At 53.5% G+C, this 26,245-nt stretch overlaps 10 protein-coding genes across 10 annotated transcripts; 3 read left to right on the top strand and 7 right to left on the bottom strand.

Moving 5' to 3' along the window:
• Positions 1–969: 969 nt before the first annotated feature.
• Positions 970–5,783, top strand: BJX68DRAFT_254776 (uncharacterized protein; the record flags this gene model as incomplete). The annotated part of the gene is made up of 4 exons (XM_071042930.1): positions 970–1,067; positions 1,165–1,588; positions 1,643–5,426; positions 5,488–5,783. 4 exons carry the CDS (start codon positions 970–972, stop codon positions 5,781–5,783), a joined length of 4,602 nt encoding a protein of 1,533 aa, XP_070900061.1.
• A 230-nt stretch (positions 5,784–6,013) lies between these two features.
• Positions 6,014–8,204, bottom strand: BJX68DRAFT_235783 (amidohydrolase). Its single transcript, XM_071039927.1, has 2 exons — positions 7,710–8,204; positions 6,014–7,630 (listed from the first exon to the last, which is right to left on the bottom strand). The coding sequence occupies exons 1-2, from the start codon at positions 7,880–7,882 to the stop codon at positions 6,190–6,192; spliced, it is 1,614 nt and encodes a 537-aa protein (XP_070900060.1). The 5' UTR covers positions 7,883–8,204; the 3' UTR covers positions 6,014–6,189.
• Positions 8,205–8,885: 681 nt separating this feature from the next.
• BJX68DRAFT_266047 (putative RING finger domain protein) lies at positions 8,886–10,092 on the bottom strand (the record flags this gene model as incomplete). The annotated part of the gene is made up of 3 exons (XM_071045387.1): positions 8,886–9,360; positions 9,416–9,924; positions 9,973–10,092. The coding sequence occupies 3 exons, from the start codon at positions 10,090–10,092 to the stop codon at positions 8,886–8,888; spliced, it is 1,104 nt and encodes a 367-aa protein (XP_070900059.1).
• Positions 10,093–10,488: 396 nt separating this feature from the next.
• On the bottom strand, positions 10,489–11,441 carry BJX68DRAFT_235777 (mitochondrial fission 1 protein). Its single transcript, XM_071039926.1, has 4 exons — positions 11,344–11,441; positions 11,270–11,288; positions 11,129–11,222; positions 10,489–11,064 (listed from the first exon to the last, which is right to left on the bottom strand). The coding sequence occupies exons 1-4, from the start codon at positions 11,363–11,365 to the stop codon at positions 10,738–10,740; spliced, it is 462 nt and encodes a 153-aa protein (XP_070900058.1). The 5' UTR covers positions 11,366–11,441; the 3' UTR covers positions 10,489–10,737.
• A 131-nt stretch (positions 11,442–11,572) lies between these two features.
• BJX68DRAFT_235775 (kinetochore Spc24 family protein) lies at positions 11,573–12,408 on the top strand. The gene is made up of 3 exons (XM_071039925.1): positions 11,573–11,637; positions 11,682–12,079; positions 12,129–12,408. Exons 1-3 carry the CDS (start codon positions 11,611–11,613, stop codon positions 12,304–12,306), a joined length of 603 nt encoding a protein of 200 aa, XP_070900057.1. The 5' UTR covers positions 11,573–11,610; the 3' UTR covers positions 12,307–12,408.
• A 943-nt stretch (positions 12,409–13,351) lies between these two features.
• On the bottom strand, positions 13,352–14,317 carry BJX68DRAFT_266044 (uncharacterized protein; the record flags this gene model as incomplete). Its single annotated transcript, XM_071045386.1, has 1 exon — positions 13,352–14,317. One exon carries the CDS (start codon positions 14,315–14,317, stop codon positions 13,352–13,354), a length of 966 nt encoding a protein of 321 aa, XP_070900056.1.
• A 221-nt stretch (positions 14,318–14,538) lies between these two features.
• BJX68DRAFT_275208 (med21 domain-containing protein) lies at positions 14,539–15,279 on the top strand (the record flags this gene model as incomplete). The annotated part of the gene is made up of 2 exons (XM_071047798.1): positions 14,539–14,657; positions 14,731–15,279. Exons 1-2 carry the CDS (start codon positions 14,616–14,618, stop codon positions 15,277–15,279), a joined length of 591 nt encoding a protein of 196 aa, XP_070900055.1. The 5' UTR covers positions 14,539–14,615.
• Positions 15,280–15,352: 73 nt separating this feature from the next.
• On the bottom strand, positions 15,353–19,503 carry BJX68DRAFT_235772 (SNF2 family N-terminal domain-containing protein). The gene is made up of 3 exons (XM_071039924.1): positions 19,138–19,503; positions 18,451–18,963; positions 15,353–18,392 (listed from the first exon to the last, which is right to left on the bottom strand). Exons 1-3 carry the CDS (start codon positions 19,199–19,201, stop codon positions 15,604–15,606), a joined length of 3,366 nt encoding a protein of 1,121 aa, XP_070900054.1. The 5' UTR covers positions 19,202–19,503; the 3' UTR covers positions 15,353–15,603.
• Positions 19,504–19,669: 166 nt separating this feature from the next.
• Positions 19,670–22,680, bottom strand: BJX68DRAFT_235767 (1-phosphatidylinositol 4-kinase LSB6). Its single transcript, XM_071039923.1, has 2 exons — positions 20,871–22,680; positions 19,670–20,819 (listed from the first exon to the last, which is right to left on the bottom strand). Exons 1-2 carry the CDS (start codon positions 22,365–22,367, stop codon positions 19,989–19,991), a joined length of 2,328 nt encoding a protein of 775 aa, XP_070900053.1. The 5' UTR covers positions 22,368–22,680; the 3' UTR covers positions 19,670–19,988.
• Positions 22,681–22,922: 242 nt separating this feature from the next.
• On the bottom strand, positions 22,923–23,969 carry BJX68DRAFT_235766 (uncharacterized protein). The gene has a single exon (XM_071039922.1). The coding sequence runs from the start codon at positions 23,746–23,748 to the stop codon at positions 23,437–23,439; it is 312 nt and encodes a 103-aa protein (XP_070900052.1). The 5' UTR covers positions 23,749–23,969; the 3' UTR covers positions 22,923–23,436.
• Between the last annotated feature and the right edge of the window lie 2,276 nt (positions 23,970–26,245).

The following is a 26,245-nucleotide window of genomic DNA, read 5'->3' as shown; positions in this document are numbered from 1 at the left end:
GTAGGCTCCAAGTAGTTTGAGATGAAGCCATGATGGTCATTTTGGCCCGAGCAAACAATTGCCCGATCGGCCTTTGCTTTGTACCTCGATGCTCTTGACAAAAAGAACAACAACAAGAAAGCAGGACAAGAGACTCGTCGAGAAAAGAACTTGAAGCGTTTGTCGTTTGCACCAGTGGCTGTGAAGCGTGGCATTACCGTCATCTAGGTTTGGCTGAAGACTTGGGCCACGCACTGTCTCAAGGCTCAGGGGAGCTCGAGACTAATTGACACTCCAAGTCTCATATAAAGTTCAAATTGAACACATGGGAACTTCTCCTGATCCTAGATGATGAAACCCCCTTAGGTGCACTCTAGGAGGTTCATTATGGTTGGTGGTGCTCACAAAGCACCGTTACCGAAGAAGGGCAGTTTGTGTGTGTGTGTTCTGTGGTAGGTAATATTCAGGTCGAATATGTCCGGCTGGGGCAGGCTCGCGATCAGTTGCCCTGCGGAGAGTATAATACGTGACGTCGATGGTACTCTCGCTGGTAATGCCACGGCCCCAGCTAATTCGCCGCAGCCTCTTCATTTTTCTCAGGAACTCTCGAGCCTCTCCAGATCTTCTTCTGATCTTGACTTGGATCGTCTAGCGTTATTCTTTCGTCTCGACTTTGACCTCATCCCTCCCGCTACCAGCGTCCAGCACATTTTGCTACACAAGGTACGTGAATTTGTCGCACCTACTTTTCCCTCTTTCTCCCTGCTCGCTGAATTCCCCCGGTCCCGTCCAGCTTGCGGACCTCTACTTTGCCCTTGTCATTCCCACGTCCGTGAAATCGACTCGCTTCCAATAACACTTGCAACATTGCTTTCGTGGCAGTTTCTCACCGTGATATAGCTCAAACTCTTGCTACCTGCCTCTCCTTCCTCTCTCCCACCGATCTTTTCGCTCCCATTTATTGTTACCTAGCAAACCGTTCACGCCATAATGCCGACGCCACTCCCTTCGAGTTTCGCTTCGGCCGCCGCTGGCAACAACCCCGACTCCTCGAGCAGACGAGGTGATGGAACTACCAGTGGGGAATGGTATGCCACCCTTGGCTATTTTGCTTCTGCTATCACGCTCCTCACAGCTGCAATATCACAACACAAATTTTGGTTGTCGACTAACCGCACTTGTCAGGCCTCGCCCTCGCATGAACGGAGCAACACAAACCTTCCGCCGTCCCTCAGTTGCCACTAATCCTTCTCACACTCGAGAGCCGACTTCCGCTACGACTCCCACCGGCGGTGCCTATCCTTCGCACATGTCTTCAAATCTCTCCTCCAACGTGACACGCAACGGAGCGTCCACCGATACACGCTACTCAAAAGAACAGCTTCTCGATCTGTATAAGGCGCAGCGGGATACCGGGATTTTGACTAAGAATGTCACGGATTATTTTGTTGCCGATTGGAATCCGCATATCGAATCGCCCGCGGTGAATGGAGCTTGGGGGAAGCGGGACGACCACAAGGATAATCCATCTGGACCCGAGGTGTGCTGGGATCATGGTGGACACGTTGAACCTTTGGGGTTGGTGGATATGACTGATGATGAGAAGGAGGTTTGTTTTTTTGCTCTTTCCTTGTCGAGTCGGAGCTGTGCTGAGTTTGTGTAGACATTTTCGATCTCGGTCAATTCCCCGCTGAAGCCGCCACCAACAAATGCCTCCAAGGAAAACACTGGTACCGGCGGACCAGGACGCAGAACTTCGATTTCCTACACTCAGGGCAACCCGAACCCTTACAACACTTCCTCTCCCAGTTCCGTAAGACCCGGGCCTCGACGTCGCGAAACCGGCGATTCAACTACGAACCCCATGTCGCCCACGACTGGTGGCTCCCGATTCTTCCGTGACGAGCCGAATACCGCGACACCACCTCCGTCACTTCTGCGCCGCAAGACCGATTTTCGAGATTCGACATCCGTCTCCAAGTGGGAAGAGAAGGAAAAGGAATCCCAAGGTCGGGAAACTGCAGAGGCTCCTTCTCCCTTTGGTTCCTTGAAGCGTAGTTCGACGAACCCGGTGGGATTGCCTGGTGCAACCTCTCCGTGGCCACCAGCTTCGCAGAGCGCGAATTACTCGCCAATGGGAACTTTTGGAGCCTTCTCTCTGGGCAATAGCAGTGCTGCGCAGACTCCGACGACTGAAAAGAGACCCGGGTATGGCAGCTTGCGTGGGGAGAGTCGTCTGAAGGGGCTGTTCTCCAAAGATAGCTTGGAGGATATTCCGTCAATCAAGGAGAAGCCGTCATTGAGCAACTTGGAACGTCTGGGTGAGAGCGAGGCTGAGAAGCGATCGCAATCACCGTGGGGCGAAACCTTTAAGACGCGCACTGGCCGCAGCGAAACGAACCCATTCTCGGACGAGCCTCGCAGCGGAAGCGCGGCTCTGGGAGGATCCCAGGATGTCAGCACACCCTCTCAGGCGGCGGATCAACGGGGCTTCTCTGCGTTTGGCATGACCTCTAGCATCCCTGGCTTCCGTGAATTGATGCAGAGCCACGAAAATTCGCGCAACCCGACTCCGAACCTCCAAGGTCGCGAACCTACCAGCCCGACTAACACGAACCCCTACCAGAGTCCTCACCACGGTGATCGAGGCGACGTTGACGACGTAGACACCGATGGCTCCGACATTCAGAACACAAATCACCCCGGGCTTAGTGGCTTGCGCGACTCGAGTGCATTTGGCTCTATCCGTCGTGTAGGATCTGGTATGGATCTGCCTTCGGCGGTTGATCGAAGCCAAGCCTCCAGCGTTGCAGGAAACCGAAGCTTCAGCAACCTAGGTGCTTTGGGTGGGCTCCCCTCGCTTAGTACCACCTCAGGATGGCCGTCAAGCGGGGCAGTTGGTACTCCTACCAAGGAAAGGTCTGCATTCGGGACTGGCTTCGGTGACCCGATCTTCGGCTCCATGGCTGACCTTCAGTCGCCGAGTCTATCGACGCTGGGCGGAGGTGGACTCTTTAGTCCCCATGCTGGGATTTCGGGAACTGGAAGCATTGGCCGCTCCAGCAAATTGGGTTCTCTCTTCCCGCAGGCCATGCAGGACCAGATCCAGAGCGAGCAAAGGCAGGATCTGGGTAGTCTGGAGGAGACGCAGCAACCCGACATTCAAGCAGACGTTTCCGGCCAACCTGCTCCTGCGACTACGTCTGCGTCTCATACGCCTGTTTCCGCTGTCGGTTCAATTCCAACTTCCATTGGTCTTGAAGGTCAACAGGGCCAGGCTCCTGGCAGCGCTGGTGGCTCCGTCCCTGCTGCTCAGCAGCGAACCATGGTGATGCCAGATCGCATGCGCTGGATCTACCGCGACCCTCAAGGCAACATCCAGGGTCCTTGGACCGGACTGGAGATGCACGATTGGTTTAAGGCCGGCTTCTTCAGCCCGGATCTTCAGATTAGGAAGCTAGAAGACCCCGAGTTCGAGCCGCTGGCGCAACTGGTGCGGCGCATTGGGAACTCCCGCGAGCCATTCCTTGTTCCGCAGATTGGCGTCCCCCACGGACCTGAACCATCTGGAAGCAACTGGGGACAGGCAACTACAGGCAACGCGCAGCCTCCATTCCCTGGAAGTTTCCCTAGCTTTGGCACTACTCTGACTGCCGAGCAACAGAATGCCCTCGAGCGTAGGAAGCAAGAGGAGCAATATCTGATGGCTCGGCAGAAGGAGCATCTTGCCCAGCAGCAGGCTTTGATGAAGCAAATGACATTTCCCAGCGGAGTTCCCCATGGCATTCACCCTCCCCAACTCCAACACCATTCCAGTGCCCATAGCCTTCACAGCCAACCCAGTTTCGGCAGCATCACTTCACCGATTGGTTTTCAACCATCCCCTATTCAAGGTCCCATGCAACAACAACAGCAGCAGCAACAACAACACCAACCTTCCGGCTCTGGTTTTTTCGACGCCGCAGGCCCGTTGAGATCAAACCCTTTACCCAACGTTGGCCCTCAGATGATTGGAACCGATTTTTTAAACACCAGTCAAGATCAGCTCCCTACGCTTCTTGATCGCTTGAACGTGAACAACCCCCGCGACCCTTTCGCGTTTGGCAGTCCGACGTCTTTTTCCGCGCGCGACAACCTTTTTCAGAACCCGCAGGTAGCCTCCATGCTTCAAGACCGCGCGCGCCTGCAGCAGGAACAAGAGCAGTTCGACGCCACCCACGGCGATAGCTTGTTTGATCAGCAGGCCCGCGAGGAACGACTCCGTCAGTTTCATGCGCTGAGAGCTCAGGAAGGCGAATTTGGTCTGCGCACCGCCGAGGGTTTGCCCACTCATCCCGCCGCCGCGCCAGCTCAGCCAGAAAGTCTCGAGCAGACTCTTGAGGAGGCGGCTGCAACCCTACTTGTGACCGAGGAGCCCGTTCTTACACTGTCCCAGCAGGTTCAGAAGGCCGCCCAGGAGCAGGAGCACCAGGAGCAGCAGAAGGCCCAGGCTCAGGCTCATGCTCAAGCTCATGCTCAAGCTCAAGCCCAAGCTCAAGTTTCCGGCGACGCCGCTTGGGCTGCCAAAGACTCGGCCATGCCTCAGCCATTCCCTCCCCCACCTTCTGCCTCGCCCCTCCCCGCTCCGGCCGCACAGCGCAACCGCCAGAACGTTGCCGAATCCCTTGCTGCCAACTCGCGATCCCAGACTCAGACACCCGTCGAGGCTCCCACTACTTCGATTGCGCCATGGGCCAAGGAAGTGAACGAGCTGCCCAAGGGTCCTTCTCTCAAGGAGATTCAAGAAGCTGAAGCACGCAGTGCGGCGGAGAGAGAAGAAATTGCAGCAGCCGCTCGCCGCGCTCAGCTGCTTGCGGAACAGGAACGTCTCAGCCAGGTTCAGGCGCAGCAAGCCCCCGGTCTCCCATCCTCTGCCAACTGGGCTAGTTCCGGATCACCTGCAACTCCTACGTCTTCCGCTTCGGTTTGGGGCGCCAAGGGCGCTACTACAACCACCACTTCTACAAAGAAGACTCTAGCTCAGATCCAGAAGGAAGAGGAAGCCCGTAAGCAGCGCGCTGCTGCAGCTGCTGCGGCAGCGATCGTATCTCAGAATGCTGCGGCTCCCCCACCTGCGCCTTCTTCTACCGGGAAGCGCTACGCCGATCTTGCTAGCAAAGTCCCTGCTGCCGCATCCCCTGTCAGCGCTGGCACAGGTGCCTGGACAACTGTCGGTGCTAGCGGCAAGGCCAAGGCACCCCTTGTTGCACCCACTGGACCCCGCTCGACCAGTGGACCGATTCCCATTGCCGCATCGCCAGTTCGTCCCAAGCCCGTGACTGCAGTTACGACGGCTCCCCGAGCCCTACCCGTCAGCACCCCATCTGCGAACCCCAGCCGCGCCATGGAGGAGTTCACCAAGTGGTCCAAAGTGACGTTGGGCAAGGGTCTCAACAGCAACATCAACGGTATGCTCATTCATTACTTTTCACCCTGATAATCTATAATCCAAACTAATTATCTTGACAGTCGACGACTTCGTCCAGCAACTCCTCCTCCTCCCTGCTGAGGCAGAGATCATCTCCGACTCCGTCTACGCCAACTCCCAGACCCTTGACGGCCGCCGCTTCGCTGACGAGTTCATCCGCCGTCGCAAGCTCGCTGACAAGGGCATCGTAGAGTCCGTTTCGACCACCGCGCTCGAGCAGAAGAATGGAGGTGGATGGAGTGAGGTTGCGAAGAAGGGATCATCCACGCCTCGTGAGGAGGATACCAGCAGTGCTGCATTCAAGGTTGTTGCGCCTCGGAAGAAGGGAAAGCGGTAAATGAACCATGAACAAACACATCGATCTCTGAATCCAAGCAATAAGCGATAAGGATGCTTTGACCAGGTGTGGTTGTGGTCTGAAGAGATTGATTGGCTTTCTATGGGCTTTGGCATCTTGTATCTTTCCACTGTGCTCTGTATCTAGTGTGAATGGTAAAGTTTAGTCATTTACTTTCTCTTTTCTTCTCTCTAAGGTAGAGTATCATTTTGTCTCTTAGACAATAAATGACCTCCACACCACTTTCTTGGCCACAAGGAAAGAGTCCCTCCTGGTCCTGCTCCTCCTTCCACAGGCCTTGATATCAGCTCAATGACTTACAGGCCACAGGGTCCTCAAGCTACCATAGGGAATAAAACAGAGCAATCTCAGCCACCTAACCCGATACTGTTACACAGTCCCCGACCTATGCGATTTCCCCAAACACTTGTCTCCCCCCAAACCACGTCTGCTCAACCCTCGCATCCAGCAGACTTTCACCATTGTCCTCCCACTCCATCTCAACAACCACAAAATCCGCCTTCTTCCCCACCTCCAGCGATCCCACTACATCATCCGCAAAGCACGAATACGCCGATCCCAACGTCGCACCCTGCACCGCCTGCGCAAGCTCCAATTTGAACCCCTCATTCACCGTCTCCGTCGACTCCGGCTCCCTCGCCGACCGCCTCGTCGTCGCCGTGTACAGATTCCGGAATGGGAGGTGCGGAGCCGTCGGCGAGTCAGTACCGATCGCGAGCTTCGCGCCTTTCTCCTGGAACTCGCGGTATGCGAATGCACGGGCTACGCGCTCGGGACCGAGAAGGCGTGGCCATGCGCGTAGGATCGCTGGGTCTGCGTGTACGGGCTGGATACTTGCTGTTATGCCTAGGGCTGCGAGGCGGGTTGCGTCCGTGGGCGAGGTGACTTCGAGGTGTTCGATGCGGTGCCGCTTGCATGTGCCGTCTGTTGGTGCGACGGTTTCGAGCGTGTCGATGGCCAGGCGGACCGCTGCGTCGCCGATGGCGTGCAGCGCGCATTGGAGGCCAGCGGCGTCGGCGCGCTGTACGGCTGCGCGGAGGAGGGCAGGGTCCCAGAGAGGTGAAGCGTTTATCGAGGTATCGGTGTTGTGCGAGTAGGGCTCGAGCAGCGCGGCCGTGCATGCGTCGACGACGCCATCGCAGATGATCTTTATCCCCGCGATGCGAAAGTCCGGGGAGGTGTCCTTGTTGTATTTCTTGTGCAGCTCGATCGCGCGATCAACCTGGCGGAGGACGCCTTCCTCCGTCGCCGCAGGCGTAATGATCCAATGCATCGCCAGCCGAATGGGTACTTCCTCGCCGCTCTCACGCAAGCCACAGACAATGTCCCAGATATTCTCGTCCGTCGCCATCTCGACCATCCCCGTGTACCCGGCCGCATTATACGCCCGCACCGCATTACGCACGAACCCCCGTTTCTCCTCAGCCGTAGCAACTTTCGCAACATGCGGCCAGACAATCGTCACAGCCGCACTCTCACTCAGCAACCCCGACGGATTCCCCGCCTCATCGCGGGAGATCGAGCCACCCTCTGGATCCGGGGTCGACGCCGTAACGCCGAGCTCGGCGAGCGCGGCAGAGTTGCACCATGCGCTGTGGAGGTCTTTGGCGTCGATGAAGATGGGCCGCGGGTCGAGGTCGTCGAGCATGGATGCTAGCGCCTTGTTGTCGGTCATGCTGTGCATCCAGCCGCTGCAGAAGAGACGCGGGGCGTCGCGGCGCGCGGCGGCGCCGGCCTTGATCGTGCTGCGGATGTCTGCGAGCGATTTGCAGGCGCTCAGATCGATTTTCGAGAGCGAGGCCCCGAAGAGAAGAAGGTGCATGTGCCTGTTTACATGATTAGTCTTTGAACGTTTTGCGAGTGGATAGAGAAGAAGGGGAGGGAAGGCAAGTAAGTGGTAGATACCCATCTATAAACCCTGGCAACACCCGTCGACCAGCAAGATCAATCTGCTTATCAGCCGCCGGCGCATCCTGCTGGGAACCGACGTAGATGATACGATCGTCTTCAATTACGAGGCTTGTAGCCGTTGGCTGTGCCGACGAGGTGATGACGCCGTTGCGGAAGAGGGTCTTCATGGCGCGGGTGTGGATATGGGTGTTGGTACCGCGGGGTTTGAGGGCGGGGGTGGAGGAAGGAGTTGGACGTAAGTTGGACTCTAGAGGTGAGTTGGAGGTGAGTTGGAGAAATCGAAGCTGATTATCAGATTGTACTAGGGTTGGTGGGGGTATTTATAGTTCTCTCCACTCTGAGACGGCCTAGGGCGTACATGTCCAGCAAGTTTGATCTGACTTGTACGTTCGAATGTCTCTCAGTTCGCCTAGATGAGGTGCTACAGACGAGTGTTTAGGAAGTGATGCTTCATGTCGCATGGCATTACCACTGCACGCCCTCTCGATGACATGGGTTACATCTATACAAGGTGCCAATGCTTCCAAGACGCCGTTCTTTTTGTGGAGATTGTATATATTATATCGATCCAAGGCGCTGAAGACGCAAGAACGGTCAAGTCTGCTGTCATCATATATTAAAACAAGACGGGAATGCGGACAGTTTGGCGAAATAGCTCAAGAGCTAAGCTTAGGTTTTGATGCTATATATGTCGACTGATTCATTCAAGCAGAAAAATTTGGTATATTCATGGTTTCATATATTAAAAAGCATACTTACAGACCACCTAATCATAAAGTCGTGGGCCCGTTCTTGTAGATACGGGACCGTCTATGCTGCGCCTAGGCTGACCAACATGTTCAAAAAAGTAATAAACAAGAAAAAGGTTGATGAACAATGGGGGCAAAAGTATACTACCTAACCACCTCCTCCCCCGCCTAATCGACTGCGTACCCATCCGGCCCACCCCCCAGACCCCTCGCCACGACTGCTCCGTGACGACCTCCGACTTTCATCCGAGGTATGTGACTGATGAGCGCTGGAGCCGGATATCGAATTCGAGCGCCTAGTCTGTCCAGACGCAGAGGCCGACGTCCCCGCGGATCTGCACGGAAGTGAAAGCGATCATCAGCGACCAATTCTAGCAGGCATGCCTATAAAACTGAATGACTGGGTTGCAATAATGCGCACTTACGGCGCCGTGTTTGTCGCATTCGCATCGGGAGTCGTGCTCGGGTCGATTCCGCGTCGGCAGTGCGGGCAGGTGTTGTGCTGGTTGAGCCACATCTCAATGCACTGCGGGTGGAACCAGTGTGTACACGGGAGCACGGTGACCTCGTCCCCGATCTTGACCGAGTCCATGCAGATTGAGCATTCAGCGTTGCCCTCGCTGCCGAGGAGCTCTGCATCTGCGGCTTTCTTGGGGAGCGCTTGAATAGCGTCTTGTGCGGCTGGCGGGACTGCGCTGTGGTTGTTCTGCTCTACGAGCTGGGATATGACCCGGTCTAATTCTTCTTGTGAATAAACTGCGTCACCGTTGCGTGAGATGTTCAGTAAAGCTGAAATGAGTGCTAGCGGCGCGCCTCCGGGCATGATGCGAATGTTTGGCGCTCCCGGTTGTTGTTGTTGTTGCTGAGGGTTCATATTTTGCAGGAGATCAATTAGACTACATCCGTTAGAAAGGTTGTATCAAAGACGTGGGATCCAGAGAGGATACGTACTTGCTAAGGCTCCCCAAAGGCGAGCCCATTGGCTGGGGTCCGTCCGCATTACGAGGGAACAGACCACCCCGGGGATAGGGCATTGGCCGATTTGCAGAGTCAAAAGCAGTTTGTTCCCCAGGAGCCGATCCAGGGCCTTGGGCGCGGGAAGCACGGTCCCGGTCGGCCTCATGCATGCTCTGAAAAAAATGTTCCATGTCCCGCATTATCGGATCAAAGTCTCGGTCTCGCTGCACGCCGGGCACTCTGCGGGGGCGGGGTTGCATGCCAGTTCGAATTGAGCCATGGAATATGTACGAGCCGTTGGGGGACCGGAAAGATCGATGGGTGACTCTAGGTCCTGAGTCCCATCCGGTCATATCATCGTCGTCAATATGCGCCCATGGGTTGTGATCCGCCCAAGGATTGACCGGCGGCGGGGGAGGCGATCGATGGTAGCCTGGGAACGCTTCGGGAGGGTCGGGGTGTGAGGATTCAGGTTCGGGATCTGTATCAGGAGGTATTTCAATCTGCGCATGTTAGTTTCGAACGGTCATGGAGAATTAAGGAGTACACACGATCTCTGTGAAGTCGGAGCCGCAGTACGGACATTCTTGACCATGCGAGGTGCGCCGAAGCCAGACTTGGCCGCAGGCGTGACAGGTCATGCGATCTTCCTCCGAACCAGCGTCGGCCATGATGGGATGGTATGGGTGAAATATGGATGAAAGGAGACGGAGGGTAGGTTTAGGCGACAACGAGAGAGACACAAGGCTCTCAGTGAAGAGGGGGTGAAACGAGCTCTTGATGATGTCTCAGTCAAGCAGCAACGGCGGTGTTCGTGGTTTAGACGCTGGTTAAGCACCAGCTGATATGGTCATTTTGCTGTACAGATGTGAAGCTCTGTACAAGGCGCAAAGTCAAGTCTAAGGCCAAAATGGACAGGGTCAAATATATAGTCAGAGATGAATGGGGAATTCAAAGAAGATGGAGACAAAACGGAGTATTTAGATGACGTTACCTAGCCTCGGATGTGGCGCAGTCCAGCTTTACAACGTACACTTGCACAATAGATGAAAGAGACTCGCTTTGCTGTAACACTCATAAAGAAGACTCGGACTCGGATACTTGAAGTTCAAGTACATGATTAAATTATTACTTGCAGCTCCTCTCGTTTGTCGAAAACGCCAAGAATATCCATGTATGACATGCTAACAGCCCGCAAACACTCACACGAGCCAACAAACAAACGTAAACGCGAGCGCAGAGAGAAGAGTAAGAGACGGTATCATCGTCATCGTCGTCATGATATATACAGCCCCACCACCTATATGACCCTCCACTTATCGTCGCTGTCCCCGGAACAGCATACCCCCGACCACCCCCGCGGCGAGAGCCAGCCCGCCAACGATGGCGATCCCCACAAGTCCCTCGCGATTCACCTTATCATCAATAAGTGTCCGGAGGCTAGCTGCTTGTAGGTTGCCGGGTTCCTTGTCGATAAGGAGATCGTTGTAGCGTCGAGCTTCTCCGTAGTTTCCTAATTTGTAGTTTCCCAGGGCTAGGTAGTATAGACATTCGCGACGGCGTTCAGGAGCGGCACGGAAGATTTCGGAGAGGAGACGGACGCCCTCTTGCTGTTCGGGTCGAGCGTTGGATTTGATCAGGCCCTGAGTTGCTATCAGTGATCGTCCAGATACGGGTTTCCTTGTGTGCGGAGGGGTGGGCACATACCCAGGCATAGTTGAACTTGGTTTGGACACCGACGTAGTCGCCTTCTTTTTCATATTGAGAGCGTAAGACCTGAAGTTCTGCTGGCTTCAGCGGACTAAACGCAGTTAGCTTGCGTATCTCCGTGGTAGCTTTGCGAAAGACCTTTCAGCGTCTGCGGCATCTGCGTTCGGTCAGTAGGCAGCTCTGGGAGTCTCGAGCAGCTTAGAGTCACGTACAAGGTAGGTTTGAAGAAGTCATGTTGCTGGTGAAAAAGCCGGTCAACAACACTTGTGTGATCTGAAGCAATAATACTGGTTTGCAACGAGTGATGTCAGGAAAACAGCCAGCTTCATATCAGCGAGGCGGTGCACGTGCTAATGTTGTGGCGTTGCCCTCCCAACGGTATCCGTAATACGGTTTAAATACCCCTCATCTTTATCTGCGAATAGCTTCGTTTGCGCCTACGACTACACTCCTCTCTCTGTCAAACTAAGTCAGTCACCATGTTACTCGACGAGAACCCCTCAACTGTAAGTCCCTCGCAAGCACTGTTAGGTTCACGCTAACAACGCAGCTCATCCACCACACAATCGGCAACTTCAACATCCAACCGGACAAACAAGCCGTCTCCCGCATCAATGACTCCCTCGCAACCCTCCAGCAATCCCGCGACCTGCGCATGCGCGAAGCTGAATCCTCCCTCCGGAAACTATCGCGCCACCTCCAAGCCCTGAATACCCAGCATGACGAAGCCGTCTCCGCACACGACGCGAGCAAACACGCCGCCGCGATGGTCGAGCTAGACACGAAGAAATTCCGCATCGCCAAGGCCGCGTCGGAACTAGAAATTGAGAGTGAACGACTCGAAGGCGAGCTGGATATGCTAAAAGAGCGATTGGCCGATTTAGAAGCGCAGGGCGTTGAGGGCGACGAACAAACAAGGCGGGAAAGGGAGGCCGACGATGCTATTCTGTGCGTTCTCTGGATTGGAATTATTTGGGTATAACTAATGGCGCTACAGGCTGCGATTGAAAATCTACAGGGCTCTGGGTATTGATATCGAGGCGGATGAGGCGGGCAATTTCACCAAGGCTGTTATTCGCAACAGTCGTAAGGGCGATGTGCATGTTGTCAACTTGGACCCGAAATTCTCGCGCTTCTTTTACTCCAATTACTTTTGGTCGACGCTGCAGGGTTAGCATGACTTGGTCTGTTGATTTGGGGTTGTTTTGGCGCAATACGGTTAGGATAGATACCCATGCATTTTCAATATACTGCAAAATATCATGTTTGATCTCTTGAGAAGAAAGTAACAAACTAAATCTCTCTTTTAAGTTCAAAATCTGTCACCTTTGATTTTGTGGGGCGCGTTCTAGTAGGTGACGCATCTTGTAATACATATACAAGTTGCCATGTCAGGCTCGATGCTTCCATCTTTCTCCAACTGTCAGCCCAGGATTGAAGACTGTGAAGAGGCATACCCTGTGAGCAATGACGCTTCAATGTCCGGCGGGCCAATTTCACGGCATCTCATGGGACATTGAGGGAGAGCGTTCAACGACGCCTACATGAGTGGCATTCAACCATTCCACCAATACAACAATCAACCCATTTAACACCAGCAGAAATCTTCAATGGTAACTTATATAACGCTCTCGTGCTTCTCTACTACCCGTCTCGCCATTTCCCCGATCCATCAATTCCCTCCGCGGACCATGGTGTATTCTCGCCTTTGTCTACTCCATCGCGCTCGCCGGTGCATTGTTCGGCCTTCCCACGGGGGCAGACAAATGGTCACGGTATGCGGTCTTTACGCTCTTAGGCGCGGGTAATGCCCTTGCGCAGGGGCTGAATGATGCGTGGGTGAATATCAATGCGACGACAGCGACTCAACGGAGTCTGGGGCTTGCGTTGGTGGTTATTGGGAGTAATCTGGGGGCTATTGCGGGGCAGCAGTTGTTTCGGTCTGAGGATGCGCCGAGGTATACAAGGGCTTTTTTTTTGGCAATTCTTTTGCTCTATGCGGCATCGATTCCCGTTACGTTGTTGCTTATGTGGATCTATTAGAGAGGGAATAGGAAGGCGGGGGGGCAGCAACAGAGTGGAGGGGATGCTGGGCAAGTGAAGGCCTTTCAGCTCTAGGGCTTGTCATTCGAGGTATTCTATTATGTTTTATCTAGTATATACAAATCTAGCAAGGGGTATAAAACAGTATTCAAAGCAAAAATTGCACACGAGGGCAGATCAGGTCGACAGCAATGCCTTGGCGACCATCTCCCTCTCTTCCTTTGAGATCATTATCGACCTCATCCCCGGGGCCACCCACGCCACGGCGTCCAGGATCTTCTCTAGAGACATATTTCCTAGTCCCTCTTCATCCCACTTTGCCATCCACTCCTCTGTCATGCGTTCCATCCCGTGTTCAACCTCGTCCATCGTCTTCACCTCTTTCCCTTCCCATGTTAATCTAACCTCTTGCCTCTGCTCGTTTCCACCACATGCCGATGCCGAATCGGAGATAGACGCCCTCCCAGAACCAAGAGCTGCCCGGTAAACCGTCTCAACACCCAGCCCACCAAGCCCCCCACCCAATCTCTCAACCCTCGCATTCCAAAGAGCCTGCCGCAACACCCCATCCCACCCAACCATCAACCAAACAAGCGGCATGCGGCTTCTTCCAAGCGCCTCTCGCACCCCCTTCGTCGCCTCTCGCGGACTAACAACCACCCCCGCATACCCTCCTCCTCCCTCAGGACCAGCAGATTTAGATCTCGGTCCAATAAACCTTCCCGCAACCCCCTCCACCTCCCTCACAACATTTGGCCCAAGCTTCGCCTTCAACCCCTTACACTGTACAACCACTCGTACCGGCGGATCCGTCACCGGGTTGCTACCGACATGCCACGTCCCTGTGAGGTCGACGCCGAGATCTGAGCGGCCGCCAACGCGGTGCAGTAAGAACGCGGAGGTGCGGAGGTGTTTCTGAACAGTGTATTCGTAGAGGGTTCCTTGGTAGGTCGTTGTCGATTCGGGGAGGGAGGTCCGGGCTGCGTAGTCGAGGAATGAAGAGAGGGAGGAGTGTGAGGATGAGGGCGATGCGGGGATCGGAGGGAGGGAGAAGAGGCGGTGGGTCAGAGTGGAGATTGAGGACGTGTTGGTGAGAGGTTTGGAGGTTGGGAGAGACGAGAAGAGGGGGCGCGTGAGGTTCATGTTTCTGAGTATGCTACTTGCATTTCTAAGGCGAAGGTGTTGAGATACCGAAGAGGAAGATAGAAGATAAGGGCTGTTTGGCGATGCGGAGTAGTACATAGATAGTTTTTGTTGTTAGGGGCGTTCGATCGCCGGAGCTAAGCTTAGCTCCAGGGCGGTGTAGCCCCGAAAGTCCCGCTATCGATAAGCTCCCCCTGCTCCTCATCTCCAACTTATCTTCAGCTGCAAACTTCTAACTACACTCACCTCACCATATTAACCGAATCCTCCCTTCACAACACAAACCCGGCCGGAAAAAATGGCGGACATTCTAACCCAACTCCAAACATGCCTTGACCAGGTTAGCCCCCTACTGTTCCAAACTCCAATTCACCAAGAACAAGCCATGCCTAACAACAATATCAAAAACACAGCTCGCAACCCAATTCTATGCCACAATCGGCTACCTAACAACATACCACGACAACTCCCCTGCGACAGTCCCGGACCATCCAACCGCAGCGCCCGCCCTCGCAAAGATCCAAAAGAACTCCACAAACCCACCTATCCCCGCCAGCGCAGCCGCGATCCTCGCAAACTCGCAAGCATCACCATCCGGCGCAGGCGCAACAGCAGCTACAACGCCGGGGCCTACGATAGCAACTGTTCCAGGAACGGGGACGGGGGAGGACCCGACGCTCCCGCCGCGCCCGGACTCGCCGAGGACGTTTGCGGCGAGGCAGCGCGAGCTTGCGCGTGATTTGGTTATCAAGGAGCAGCAGATTGAGTATCTTGTCTCGGTGCTGCCTGGGACGGGGTCTTCGGAGGCGGAGCAGGAGGGGAGGATTCGAGCTCTTGAGAAGGAGTTGAGGGGGGCGGAGGAGGAGAGGGCTAAGCGGGTTAGGGAGCTGAGGGCTTTGAGAAGGAGGGTTGAAGGGGTGTTAGGGGCTGTGGAAGGAGGAATTTATGGAGGAAGTGCCTGAGGGGTTGTATTGTCTTTAAGAGGGGAGTTGGTTGATTCGAGATTAATTGAAAGCGATTGAATATAATTCATTGGCTCAATGACTTGCGTCGGGTCTCTTAATAGTTTAGTTCTAGTTCATGATGCAATGGGGTACGCAAGGGGTATGATTTGAGATGAGAGAGAAAGACATAAAACAAGATAAAGCAGATGGTGAGTAATGATATAAAGCCAAACCCCGGGTATCAATGTAAAGACGCCAACCCAAGCCCGAAACACAATATGAAACCTGAGAAAAAAGCAAAACCAAGTCTTGAAAGAGGGGATAAGAAAAATAAAACAAAAATCACTTGAATAACCCCCGGTACTCCCGCATCCTCTTCTCCTGCACTTCTGCTTTATCGAGCTTTCCCCGGCTCAGGCTCATATCAGCCAGCTGCTGTTTCTTCTTTGCGAGCTCGAAGATCTTCTCTTCAATGCTTTCTTTCATGAGGAATTGCACGGTTGTGACCTCCCTAGTCTGCCCGAGACGGTGAACTCGGTCTATGGCCTGTGCCACAGCAGCCGGATTATACTGCGGCTCCATGATATAGACGTGCGATGCAGCCGTGAGATTGAGGCCTACACCGCCGGCACCAATAGTTGCAAGTAAAATAGTGATGCTGTTGTCATCGCGGAAGCTGTCTAGGGCCTTGTTCCGTGCCGCTAGAGTCATGGTTCCGTCGAGTCTGGTGAAGCTCGTCAGGCCGTTGTCTCGAAGCGCGATTTCGATAAGGTCAAGGTGGGAAGTCCATGCGGAGAAGACCACGCTTTTGATCGGGGGTTCGCCGGCCGGAAGCTTTAAGCTTTCTTCGGCTGTGTCCAGAAGATGAGAAATGAGGGCTCTCGTCTTCGTGTGTGGGCCTTCATATTCACCGAGTGTTTTGGCCTGCTTGCGGCTTTGCTTGGAGTAGGCTTGTTCGTTCAGGTAGTCCTGGAGGCCGGCTGTCGTAATTGTTGAGTACAATGCGGGAATCCAGCCATCGCAGACACTGCACTTGATATCGTGGGATCCAGTCCTTTCAAATTCTTGCCGTGAACCAGAAAAGCATTCCGGACATAAGACATCAAAGCAAGGTAGTATGATTGCAATCGGTGCTGACTTGCTTGGAGTCGCTGCTCCGTTGGTTTCCACATTAGGTTCCTCTAGACGTTTGCTGCAAACGGCACACGTGTCGGCGGATGACTCCTGCATGAGAGTGAACATCTCATATGCCTTCTTGTCCGCTGCCCCCGCACCCTCGCTGGCTCCCTCTTCAAGATCAATAGCATCCTGCGCACTCATTCCCTTGATTCGTGCCCTCTCTTCGTTGTCCAAGAGCTCTTTGCCGTGTGCACTGATCTGTCGAAGAATCATCATCGCCTTCAGTATGTGATGATACATTCGACCCTTCATCTTATTCTTGTCCTCTCCCGCAATAACTCGCATCATAACGTTCGATTCCTTGCGGAAAAACTCGTGCAGATGGCGCTCGGATTCGGTAAATTCTAGCATTATAATCTTATCATGGCGCGTGGGGAGGTCGATCTTGTCCTTGACCCGCCGGAGGGTGAATGAGTCGACCAGCACACGCAAACTAGCAAGGACGGATGCGTCACCTGTCTTGAACCGGCTAAGTATATGCAAATTGAATAGGTTTCGGTTATCGTACGGGCACAGGCCTATGAATTTGGTGACCGAAAAGAGGTCGTCGAGCCGGTTTTGTATCGGCGTTCCCGTAACAGACCAGCGTCGCTGCGATTGAAGCCTAAAGATTGCCTTGGTCTGGGCTGCATTTTGCTCCCGGATTGTATGGGCTTCGTCCAGGACTATGCGGAACATGTTCATCTTCAGCAACGGGCTCAGACCCGCTCGCTTCGAGCTGCGGCTCTGGAGCTCACTCAGAACGATGCTATACGTCGTGATAACCAAGTCGTACTTGGACAGTTCGTCGACATTATTGGTCCTGGCGGACCCGTGGAAAACATAGTACGAAAGCGCATCGGTTTGTAGATGTTCCTTTATCTGCGTGACCCAATTGTTGACTGTGCTCAGCGGCACCACCATGAGAGTTGTCTTCGTGTTCCGAATCCCTGGTTGGTCACGAACGAGCTCAGGAGGCGGTATCATGCTTGCCCATTGCCGCGCCGCGGTAAGTGATGAAACTACCAAAGACAGGATACTCAATGTCTTTCCGAGACCCATCATGTCCGCCAAAAGGCCGCCAAAGCTCTGGGGCGGCTCCTGGTCCATCAATGTACCACTGATGATCTCCCTAAATTGCTGCGCTCCGTTTGGTCGATATTGCACCCTCCATAGAGAGTTGTTGTCTTCCTCATTGGGTCCGAACTTGCGCGGGTTCTCTTTTTCCGTCATAAACCAAAGTGCCTGCTTTTGGTGGCGGAGTAGAGGCGTCAAGACAAGAGAAGGAGGCTCCATTTCAGGAAGATTGTCGGCACTTTGAAGCTGATCAAACATTTTCATAACCGCATCGGTAACCTCCTCGGTGGACCGGACTTCATATTGCGGCGCAGGCCGATTCCTCTGGAGCCCTGCTGGCGCCCAGGACGGCTGAAGGCGACGTCTCTCGGCGTGAGGGTTGAAAACAGGGACTCCTTGTTCTACTGAGAACGGCGTTGCAAGCCACACATTGTTTTGTCCAAGGTGGTTGCCAACCCGCTCAACATCTTGACGAAGGCCGTACAGATTTATAGACGCCCTGTAAAGTGCGGAACACGGGGTCCAAGGGACTTCGAACGGCATCTTTTTCCGCACGTCCAGTCGAGCGGTGATATCGACCTTCATTGCCGGCGAGTCGAGGAGCGGCACAATCACAGCAGCGGTTTTCGCATCAACAGCACCGAACATCTTCCCATGCGGGTCTGAAACGTCGATACGATTATTTCCCTGGCCCGCCTGTCGGTGCACTCCAAGCCGTATTGACGGCCAGTCGTGGGCGGAGTCACCAAAGATAGATTGTGTCTTCGGATCCGGCTTAGGGACCAGCGTTGCCTGAATCATTGCATTTTCTAGTTTCCCATAGCACACTCGCTGCACGCTGAGATTGTTCGAGCCGGTGACCTGAAGGTCGTCATCGTCGTTGCTTCCCGTCGGGTCTATTGAGGTAACACATTAGCCCGTTTATCCCGATCGATGCCATCCCCAGATCCTTACCAAGTGTCAGGTCCACAACATCCGGGGTGATTGCTGTGGAACTTGACTTTTCCCCGTCGTCTTCCTTCATGTACTCCCCAAGCCCAGTATTGCCCGATATTGGTCCCGTAGAGGTTTTCCGAGTTGTATCGTTGTCCGCCTTCAACCGCTTATAGGGTGTCCCGGTCCGTCGCTGAACCCCGTACATATCCTCGATGAGGTTGTTGTGTCTCAAGACGACGTCATCATCCACCTCAATCAGATCCATGCTACGCTTTCCGTCGCCGATCTCTAAGCCCGAGGTATTCGCAAACTGAAAATCGATATCAGGTGTCACTTGGCCTTGAGTCCGTGGGGAGGAAGTTGTGCTAGTCGATCCGCCGGAGGAAGGGTTCTGCGACCGAGGATTTGAGTGGGGGCGCTGTGCGGCTCGAGGGCGCTGCGGGCTCAGTAAACGGTGGGCGACAGATGAAGTTCCTGGCGGCGCGATAGGAGGAGCGGGACTGCGCTGCTGGTTGCTGGTCCCCTGCTGGCCTGTTCCTTGGGCAAGTGAGCAATCTATACTGACGCCATCGGGATCCTCTGTGGGAGTGGGACACCGTGTAGACGGCGAGAAAAGGGAACAGTATGGCTCATTTTGGAGATTGGGACCAGTAAGCGGGTCGTGGGAGAGCCCCGGCCATGAAGGAAACGCGTCCGGGTCTTTACCATTCTTTTGTAGCTTTTTTTTGTACGCTCGAGGATCGAGAAGCATGGCAGCGTGGGATGCCATGACTTCGTCCCTGCAGGTGCCGAGGCACGGGCTGTAGGAGAGACTGTGGGTCGTCCAGGCAGGTTAAGGAATATCGAGTGTGGTCGTCAGACGATCGAGGACATGGAGGAGGTTTCGAGGCGATAGAGACCGTGGGGTTGCCTTGCGACCTTATCGGAAGGGATAGGACTCGAGTGGGTGGGGAAGAGTCGCGGCGGCGAAAAATGTAGAGGGGCTGCAGACAGAACGATCTATCTATAGAAGAGATTTGAGCGAAAGGAACGCGCCTTGAGAAGCGAGCAAAGAGGTAAAGAGAGCTGCTGAGAGAACAGAGTGAGAGAGAGAGAGAGAGCCGAGCTGGAGGTGATGTTGCCAAGACAAGATTCCGATAGCGAAGATAAGATAATCGGCGTCATTCTCAAAATTGCCTCATTTGCCTCGCGCGCGCGCCTCTACCTCGCTCTCACAAAGATATTAATTTCACTTCACTTGGGAACATTGCCATTTCCTCCGGGGATTGTTATTATTAGTAGAGAAACTGGCTATAGTATACGTCTATATACAATACAACATGATGGTGGTATCCCAACCAAAGCGACTCCCATAGCTAATGGACTCCTCATGCCAGTTTGCCGTGACAAAGACGCTAAATGAAATGAGACGAAGGTAATAGAGTCATGATGTGAGTTGGAGGTGTTGGCGAATCGAGGTGAAAGTAAGGTGACTGCCCATGCAAAGCGAATCAGCCCTGGCGTCTAATGAAGAACACAGACAGCCGGTAATACTAGTAGAAACATAGACAACAACGCTAACACCACGTAAAGACCGGGTTTTTACTCTTGACGGCCTCTAGCCGTTCCACAATGACTTTACGCTGGTTGCCCTCCATGCCCTCAGCAGCTGCATATCCTAGGTCGCCCTCAAGATCGTCACTGCTCCAAATCAAATGGGCCTGGCCAGGCGCACTGGAAATCGAGTTTTGTTTCTGGTGTTTGTTACCGGGCCGCGGTGGAAGGGAAGGCCAATTTCGATCATCATTCCTCCCTGGGCTGAGTATGTCGCCGCTGTTGCGACTGAATCCGTAGTCGGTAGTACTGGCAGTCTGAGGACGCCCTGAATCGCGGGAACTGCGCCCGCGGGAAAGTTCGAAGCGATTTGGATTAGGAAGTTCGCTTGGAGGGGATGCCAATCCCATCAGGTCCTGGTCAGCCATAGACATAGCTGCGCCAATGTCCATTTCTTCGTTGTCGGGGTCGTAGCGGTCATCGTAGTTTCTGACCTTGCGTCGCTGGGCTTCGGTCGAAGGCCCACGAAGAGGGATAGCAACAGGGACGTCCACTAGGTCGTCCCAAACACAAACGCGGGTTCTCCGCGTGAGCTCCAGAGGACCATGATCGGGCTGTTTCAGCGTTTCCACCACGTTCCACGCCTGGCCCTTCATGACTGCGATTTGTCTCGCAAACATGCTTTCCTTGAAATCATCGTCTTGTGAGAACACTCGTCGCAGAGCCATCTGCGTACCGCTCCACCAAGCAGTCGAGGTTAGAAGTGGGAGGAAGTGGTCTCGAGTTTTCTGAGAGAAAGGCTGCCCAATGAGTGAGACTGGCAAGAACAGCCAGCCAAAGGGGAAGCTTCGCCACTAGAATATAGTTAACGTATGCAAAACTTCAATTCGAAAGGGTATACGCACAGCGTCGGGATGCTTCCATGGCCATGACAAGCTGTTGTCGATGGCTCCAATCTGAATAGTTGCCTGTGGCTCCGAGGAATTTAGTGGGGTTCCTGTACGGCTCACGGCCACCATCGTCTCGTGCCTACGATAAGGATACGATGGCGAAGTGGGCTTGTCCGAGTTGACCGAAACCGGTCGTGGAGGTACCAGATGGTCGTCATCATCCTGTTGATGCTCGTTTGGCTTCGGTGGGTCCGCAATAATCGAAACCTCCTCCGTCTTCCAGTCGATCTTGATCATCCAGTTGTCCAAGCCACGATCTGTGTTCCGCATGATGTAATCCAGAATGACCAGCTTCTCCAATTCTTCCCGGAATGACTGCTTGATATTCTCCGTCCAATGGAATCGTCGCTCCCGACTTTCCTCCTGCGGTGATGGTGTACGCGCCTGGCCGTTTGTGTACTCCTCCTCATCTTCGTCATCTGACTGTATGCCTGAGGGCCGGCAAGCCTCATTCCATGGACGCTTCTTGCGCTTCGGGGCATCTTGAGCACGGAAGCCAGGGTTTGTTTGGTCAGGCCAAGGATGCTCCCTCAGGAAAAGATTGGCATCCCTATAACCCTTCAGGAAGACCTGAAAACTTCCCGCTTTTGGAGGAAGTCTCTTCTTGCCCATCCAGGCCTTTCTTCGATCCCAGAAGTCGTAGTAAAATGATTTCGACGACAGCCATACGATATCAGTATACGGGACCATATTTGTGCGGAGGCGAGAGTCCAGCACATACGCCGCCGCCTCGGAAACGTAGGATAGGTTGGGAATTAAGCAGGCGCGTCCAAAGAAGCAGGGGAACAGATTCCGATGAATCCATTTTGTCCACTTGGGGTTGCGAGACGCATAAGGTTCCTCGTCCTTAGGCTTGAAAACTCCAACAACTTTGCCGTCGCTATTGCGCGCAAAGTAACTGCCTGAACTTCCCTGGGATATCATCCGAGGATGCACATTCAGCTCTATGGCCAACCTAACACTCTCGACAACCTCCTCGAATCCTTCTCGCGCCATTCGGTTGGCCGCTTCAACCTCCTCCGATTCCAGCTCTTCCGCCGTAATTGGCGTAACGCCATTCGGGGGCTGAAAGACGGAGTGGTAGATTTCCAATTTCTCCTCCTCGAGTGTCTTCCCCTTGACGCGGTGTATCTTGAATTTAGAGGCAATTTCCTCCGCCCAGCGCTCTAGACGCGCATTGATCGCCTTAATGTCCACTGCAGAATTTCTCCGCCCTCGCCGATGTTGTCCGCTTGACCTCCGTCGGTTCTCGGGGGGCGTCGCCAGGGCGGCGGATGGCATCGAGTGTCGAGTCGCAATCGGCTCATATTGGGTAGCGTATGGGTTAATTGAGCTTGATGTATGGTACAAGTCATCGTCATCCGAATATTCATAGGGGTCGTTAGCTCTATCCTCCTCCTCCTGGGCCAGCCGGGCATAACCGGACGTCGCGGGTCGATTGTTCTTCGGCATGATTCTATTGAATAAAAATGGTATTTTGGAAAGAGGGTAAATGAAAGGCAAGGAAATGAAACCGGAAATTAGGAGTGAAAAGAAGGCGATTCTTCAAGGCATTACTGGGTCGAAATCCGGGGTATAAAAAGGGGATGGAAGCGACCAAAGAAAGTGAAAACAGGACGTGGTGGGAATCAGCAAGACGAGTACCACCGGAAGAAAAGAAGCCCAGCGGTCGTTGCAGAATCCGTCATTTATTCGTAGTCGTCGAGGTGTGCAGAAATGAGGACAGCTGAACCACGCAGGGAGGCGAGAACGACGTCCACGTCTGTATTATGGACTGGTTAGCCTAATTGACCTCGAGCGAGTGGGCACGGGAGATTATGGTGGTACTGAATTACCGTCCCGTATCCAGGCGGCGGCCATTCCACGGCCCGTGAATGGGTCACTTGGCATGCCTGTCACGTAATTACGCAGCCCCCTGCCGCACCGCCACAGCTTTCAAAATGCCAAAGCTCCACCAGAGCTTCAAAACACCGAATAAAGGGAAGATCCAAAATTACAACTTCGCTTCAGCCAAGGCCCCTGAGATGATCTTCGCTTTCACCCTCTGGATGACTTGTATCTTGATTTAGTCTTTTGGATTATGCTTGACTATTAGAATTCCTATCTCCTAGTACTTGTCATGATTTCAACCACGATATTTACAACGCATCCCATCCAGTGGAAAAGCCAATATCAAACACCCAGACACAGAAAGCACAGCTATTGATCAATCATGAACCCAGAGAATAATTGATCCACGGCATCATAATCCTCGAGCGGTCCAACGTACGAGACCTATCGATCCGGCCGAAGGACTACCAAGCATCTTTCCTCAGGGTGGATGCCGAAAGTTTTGTCCAACTTTTACTATAGAGTGCGGCTCCCAACCGCTCAATCTTCTCCTTTTGCTGTGACTTAGTGACATCGCCGGCGAACACCATTAGGCGCCATCGCCCGTTGCTTGGAAGACGCCCCTGTAGGTGCCACGGTCGTGCATCAGCCTGGCTCCGGATCTTCACACTGGGCGATCCCAGAATGGGGCCTATAATGTTCCGATACCACTGGCGGGCAGATTGCCCTTGTCAAATGCCTCTTTGAGGGTATCCATGCTGATACCCTCTTCGTCCATAATGTCACGAACAGGATGGCCAGAGAACAAGCGGGAGAGATGATGGTCGAAAGCGATAAGGCCTTGAGCTATCTTCCTTCTCTCCGACTCGTAAGTTCTCAAGATGGAACGACCAGCGGGCCCTTTGACAACGTTGACAATCTTCCATCCGAGATTATATGCTATGTCACTGTAAACCATGGCATTCGCCTCGTCCCGCGTTAGGTTACTCACGCTCACATTCATACCCTGGCCAGCTTTCGGGCTAGAAGCAAGTCAAAGCAGTTGGCTCAGCTATGTGTGTGGACAGCATCGCCCGCGAGGAAGACGCGCTCGAGCTTAGAAAACTGTGTTCCAACTCTTTGGCCGATCTGGTAGGCTGCCCACCAGTCGAGCCTAGGGTATGTGGTTTATTTTATAGAGGCCCATAATTTTCTGAGCGGCTTCGAGAATCACATCTCTTCGACCGATCTGCCCTCTTGCCACCATCGTACGCTGTCCTCGTAAGCTGGATATACAGTCGTACGAGCTTGTTCTCACGAGGAATAGCCATGACGCTACCGGAGTGTGCAGAGTGAATAGCGCATCGCATGCGGATATCGGGGAAATCCGTAATAAGCACGATATCCAATACACCCCAGATATAATTTGTTGATTCACCCTCAAGGGCAAACCCGAGCTGCTGACGCACCCAACTGTGCGCATCGTCTGCGGCCAAGCGTATATTTTGCCTTTACAACCTCTTCTGCATTGGCTTTCGTGTCCAGCGCCCTGGCCTTGATGAGCTCGGCCGTGTCATCAGCAGCAAGGTTGCTTCTAAAGGGACCAGCTTGGATAGCTGATCCATTAACCACTGTGCCAGTCTGCTTTGGCGTTGCTTCGGCTTCTGAGAGATGGCGCACGGTGATTAGATATGCATCCCTTGACTCGACAAGCGATTCGTCAAGCTATAGTTTCGTTGACAACACACCTCGCTTCACGCGAAGGGGGCGCCACAAGCTTCCATGAAATCAAGGAAGAAGCGCTCAATTTTACCCTGATGAAGCACGACCTGCTGAAAGCGGCTAATTCCCGGGTTAGTATCTGGGATGCGGGGGCTGCGCTGGATGACTCCGATCGAGTATGGGTCCCAGAGACAAATATCGAGCATATGGTTTGCTTCTTTTCACGCACGGTCTCGAAAACCTAACGAGTCAAACATCTCGAGCGCTCTGCATTGCAAACCGTCTTCTTGCCCGTTAAAAACTTGGAGCTCACGTCAATATCTCAGCAGAATAGGGAATGCCAGAGTCACGAACCTTGGTCCCTGTTTTGTCGATAATGCTTGCCTTCACACGACAGTTTGCCAACCAAGCCGTCATCATCGGGCCAGCCGGGTCGGCACCAACAATTAGGGTGCATCGGGATTTGCTTTGCTGAGGATTGGGTGTGGCCCTTCCAGACCTGAAGTCGTGGCATTCCCAAGTCGCCCCCAGCGGTTAGTATCTTGCAGTAACAAAGAAGACCGATAGGGTCCCTGTCAATTCTCGGAAAGTAATCGGGTATTATGCCATCGGATGTGCTGACGTTTGGTAGATAGGTTCCTCTTGTCGGCCACGCTCTCAAAATGCGGGGTAACCCTAAGGCGGGGGGATTTTCGATCTAAAGTCGCAAGCTCCCAGGCCTAATGAATTTGTCAACCGAATGTACTTATCTCACACGATAATAACATCGAATTGACTCTCGCCAATCAACTCTCACCGGCTCAGATAATCTGACTGTGGTGCAAATAGCTCCTTGTTCTACATCGCACCATCTTCGAGGGGACGAAGTAAGTATACACCTTCGAAGCAGCGCCGTCCCCGTGATCTAAACTCTCACCCTTTCTGTGACACCTTGTCCTCCTTTATATTCCGTGCAAGTGGCAAGACTGGAGCCCACTCATCATTGCTCAATCACGCATCGGGTTGTGTTATTGTGAGGGGTTCGGCGACGTGGTGCTTCCAGATATAGGACCATCGGATTAAACGTCCGCATTTCACAACAGACGCGGTTACTTTGACTGTCGATCATCAAGCCAAGCCCTGGGACTAAGGAAGATTGAGAAGCGCTGGCGACCGATGTTGTGAACAATTTACTCTCAGCACTTTCGAAAGCCGAGCTCAACCTCACTCCGTCTACATATCGACAAAGCGCCATATGAAGGACTTGGCAAGTGTGCTGCTCGGAAGACCACAAAAAGGATCTTATCAGTTCAGAAGAAGCATGAACACGAGAGCCGGTATGCATCGACGGTCTTGCTGTACACATCTTCAGTGAAAGATAGAGTGCAATACTCGCCGTACTCGAAGAGTTGGATTAGAGGCCGAGATGCACCAACGCAGGTGCTTCTACAGTTTTAGCTAATCGGGTGATGGGCGATGGACCCCGGCGGGGGGACGTCGACCTGTTAATCCTGAATGTCGGTGGCGAAATGGTTTTATTCAAACGTCTATATCCCCCTCTTGAAGTCCCTGTTGGGGACCATAATGACTTCTAGGCCCACTCTGCCGCGGTTGGACCTAACACTTCCCATTGTCGAACCTCTGTTGCACTGGTCTTGGAGTATCGAAGCAATGGGTGACTAGCGACATGATTTCTTCCGCGGAGGAAGTGATGCGAGGCAATTGCTGGCTCGCGTCCTATTCGGGAAATGTTCGTGAAATGCGTACAAATGGTCTTTAGATAGTAGCAAGAGCTCCTACTTTCGTATACACCGGAGATT

This window comes from Aspergillus pseudodeflectus (assembly GCF_044049435.1).
Source record: "Aspergillus pseudodeflectus strain CBS 756.74 chromosome Unknown BJX68scaffold_17, whole genome shotgun sequence".
Taxonomy (NCBI): Eukaryota; Fungi; Ascomycota; class Eurotiomycetes; order Eurotiales; family Aspergillaceae; genus Aspergillus; species Aspergillus pseudodeflectus.
The sequence above is the reverse complement of the archived record's forward strand: the minus strand, read 5'-3'. Positions and strand labels throughout refer to the sequence as shown.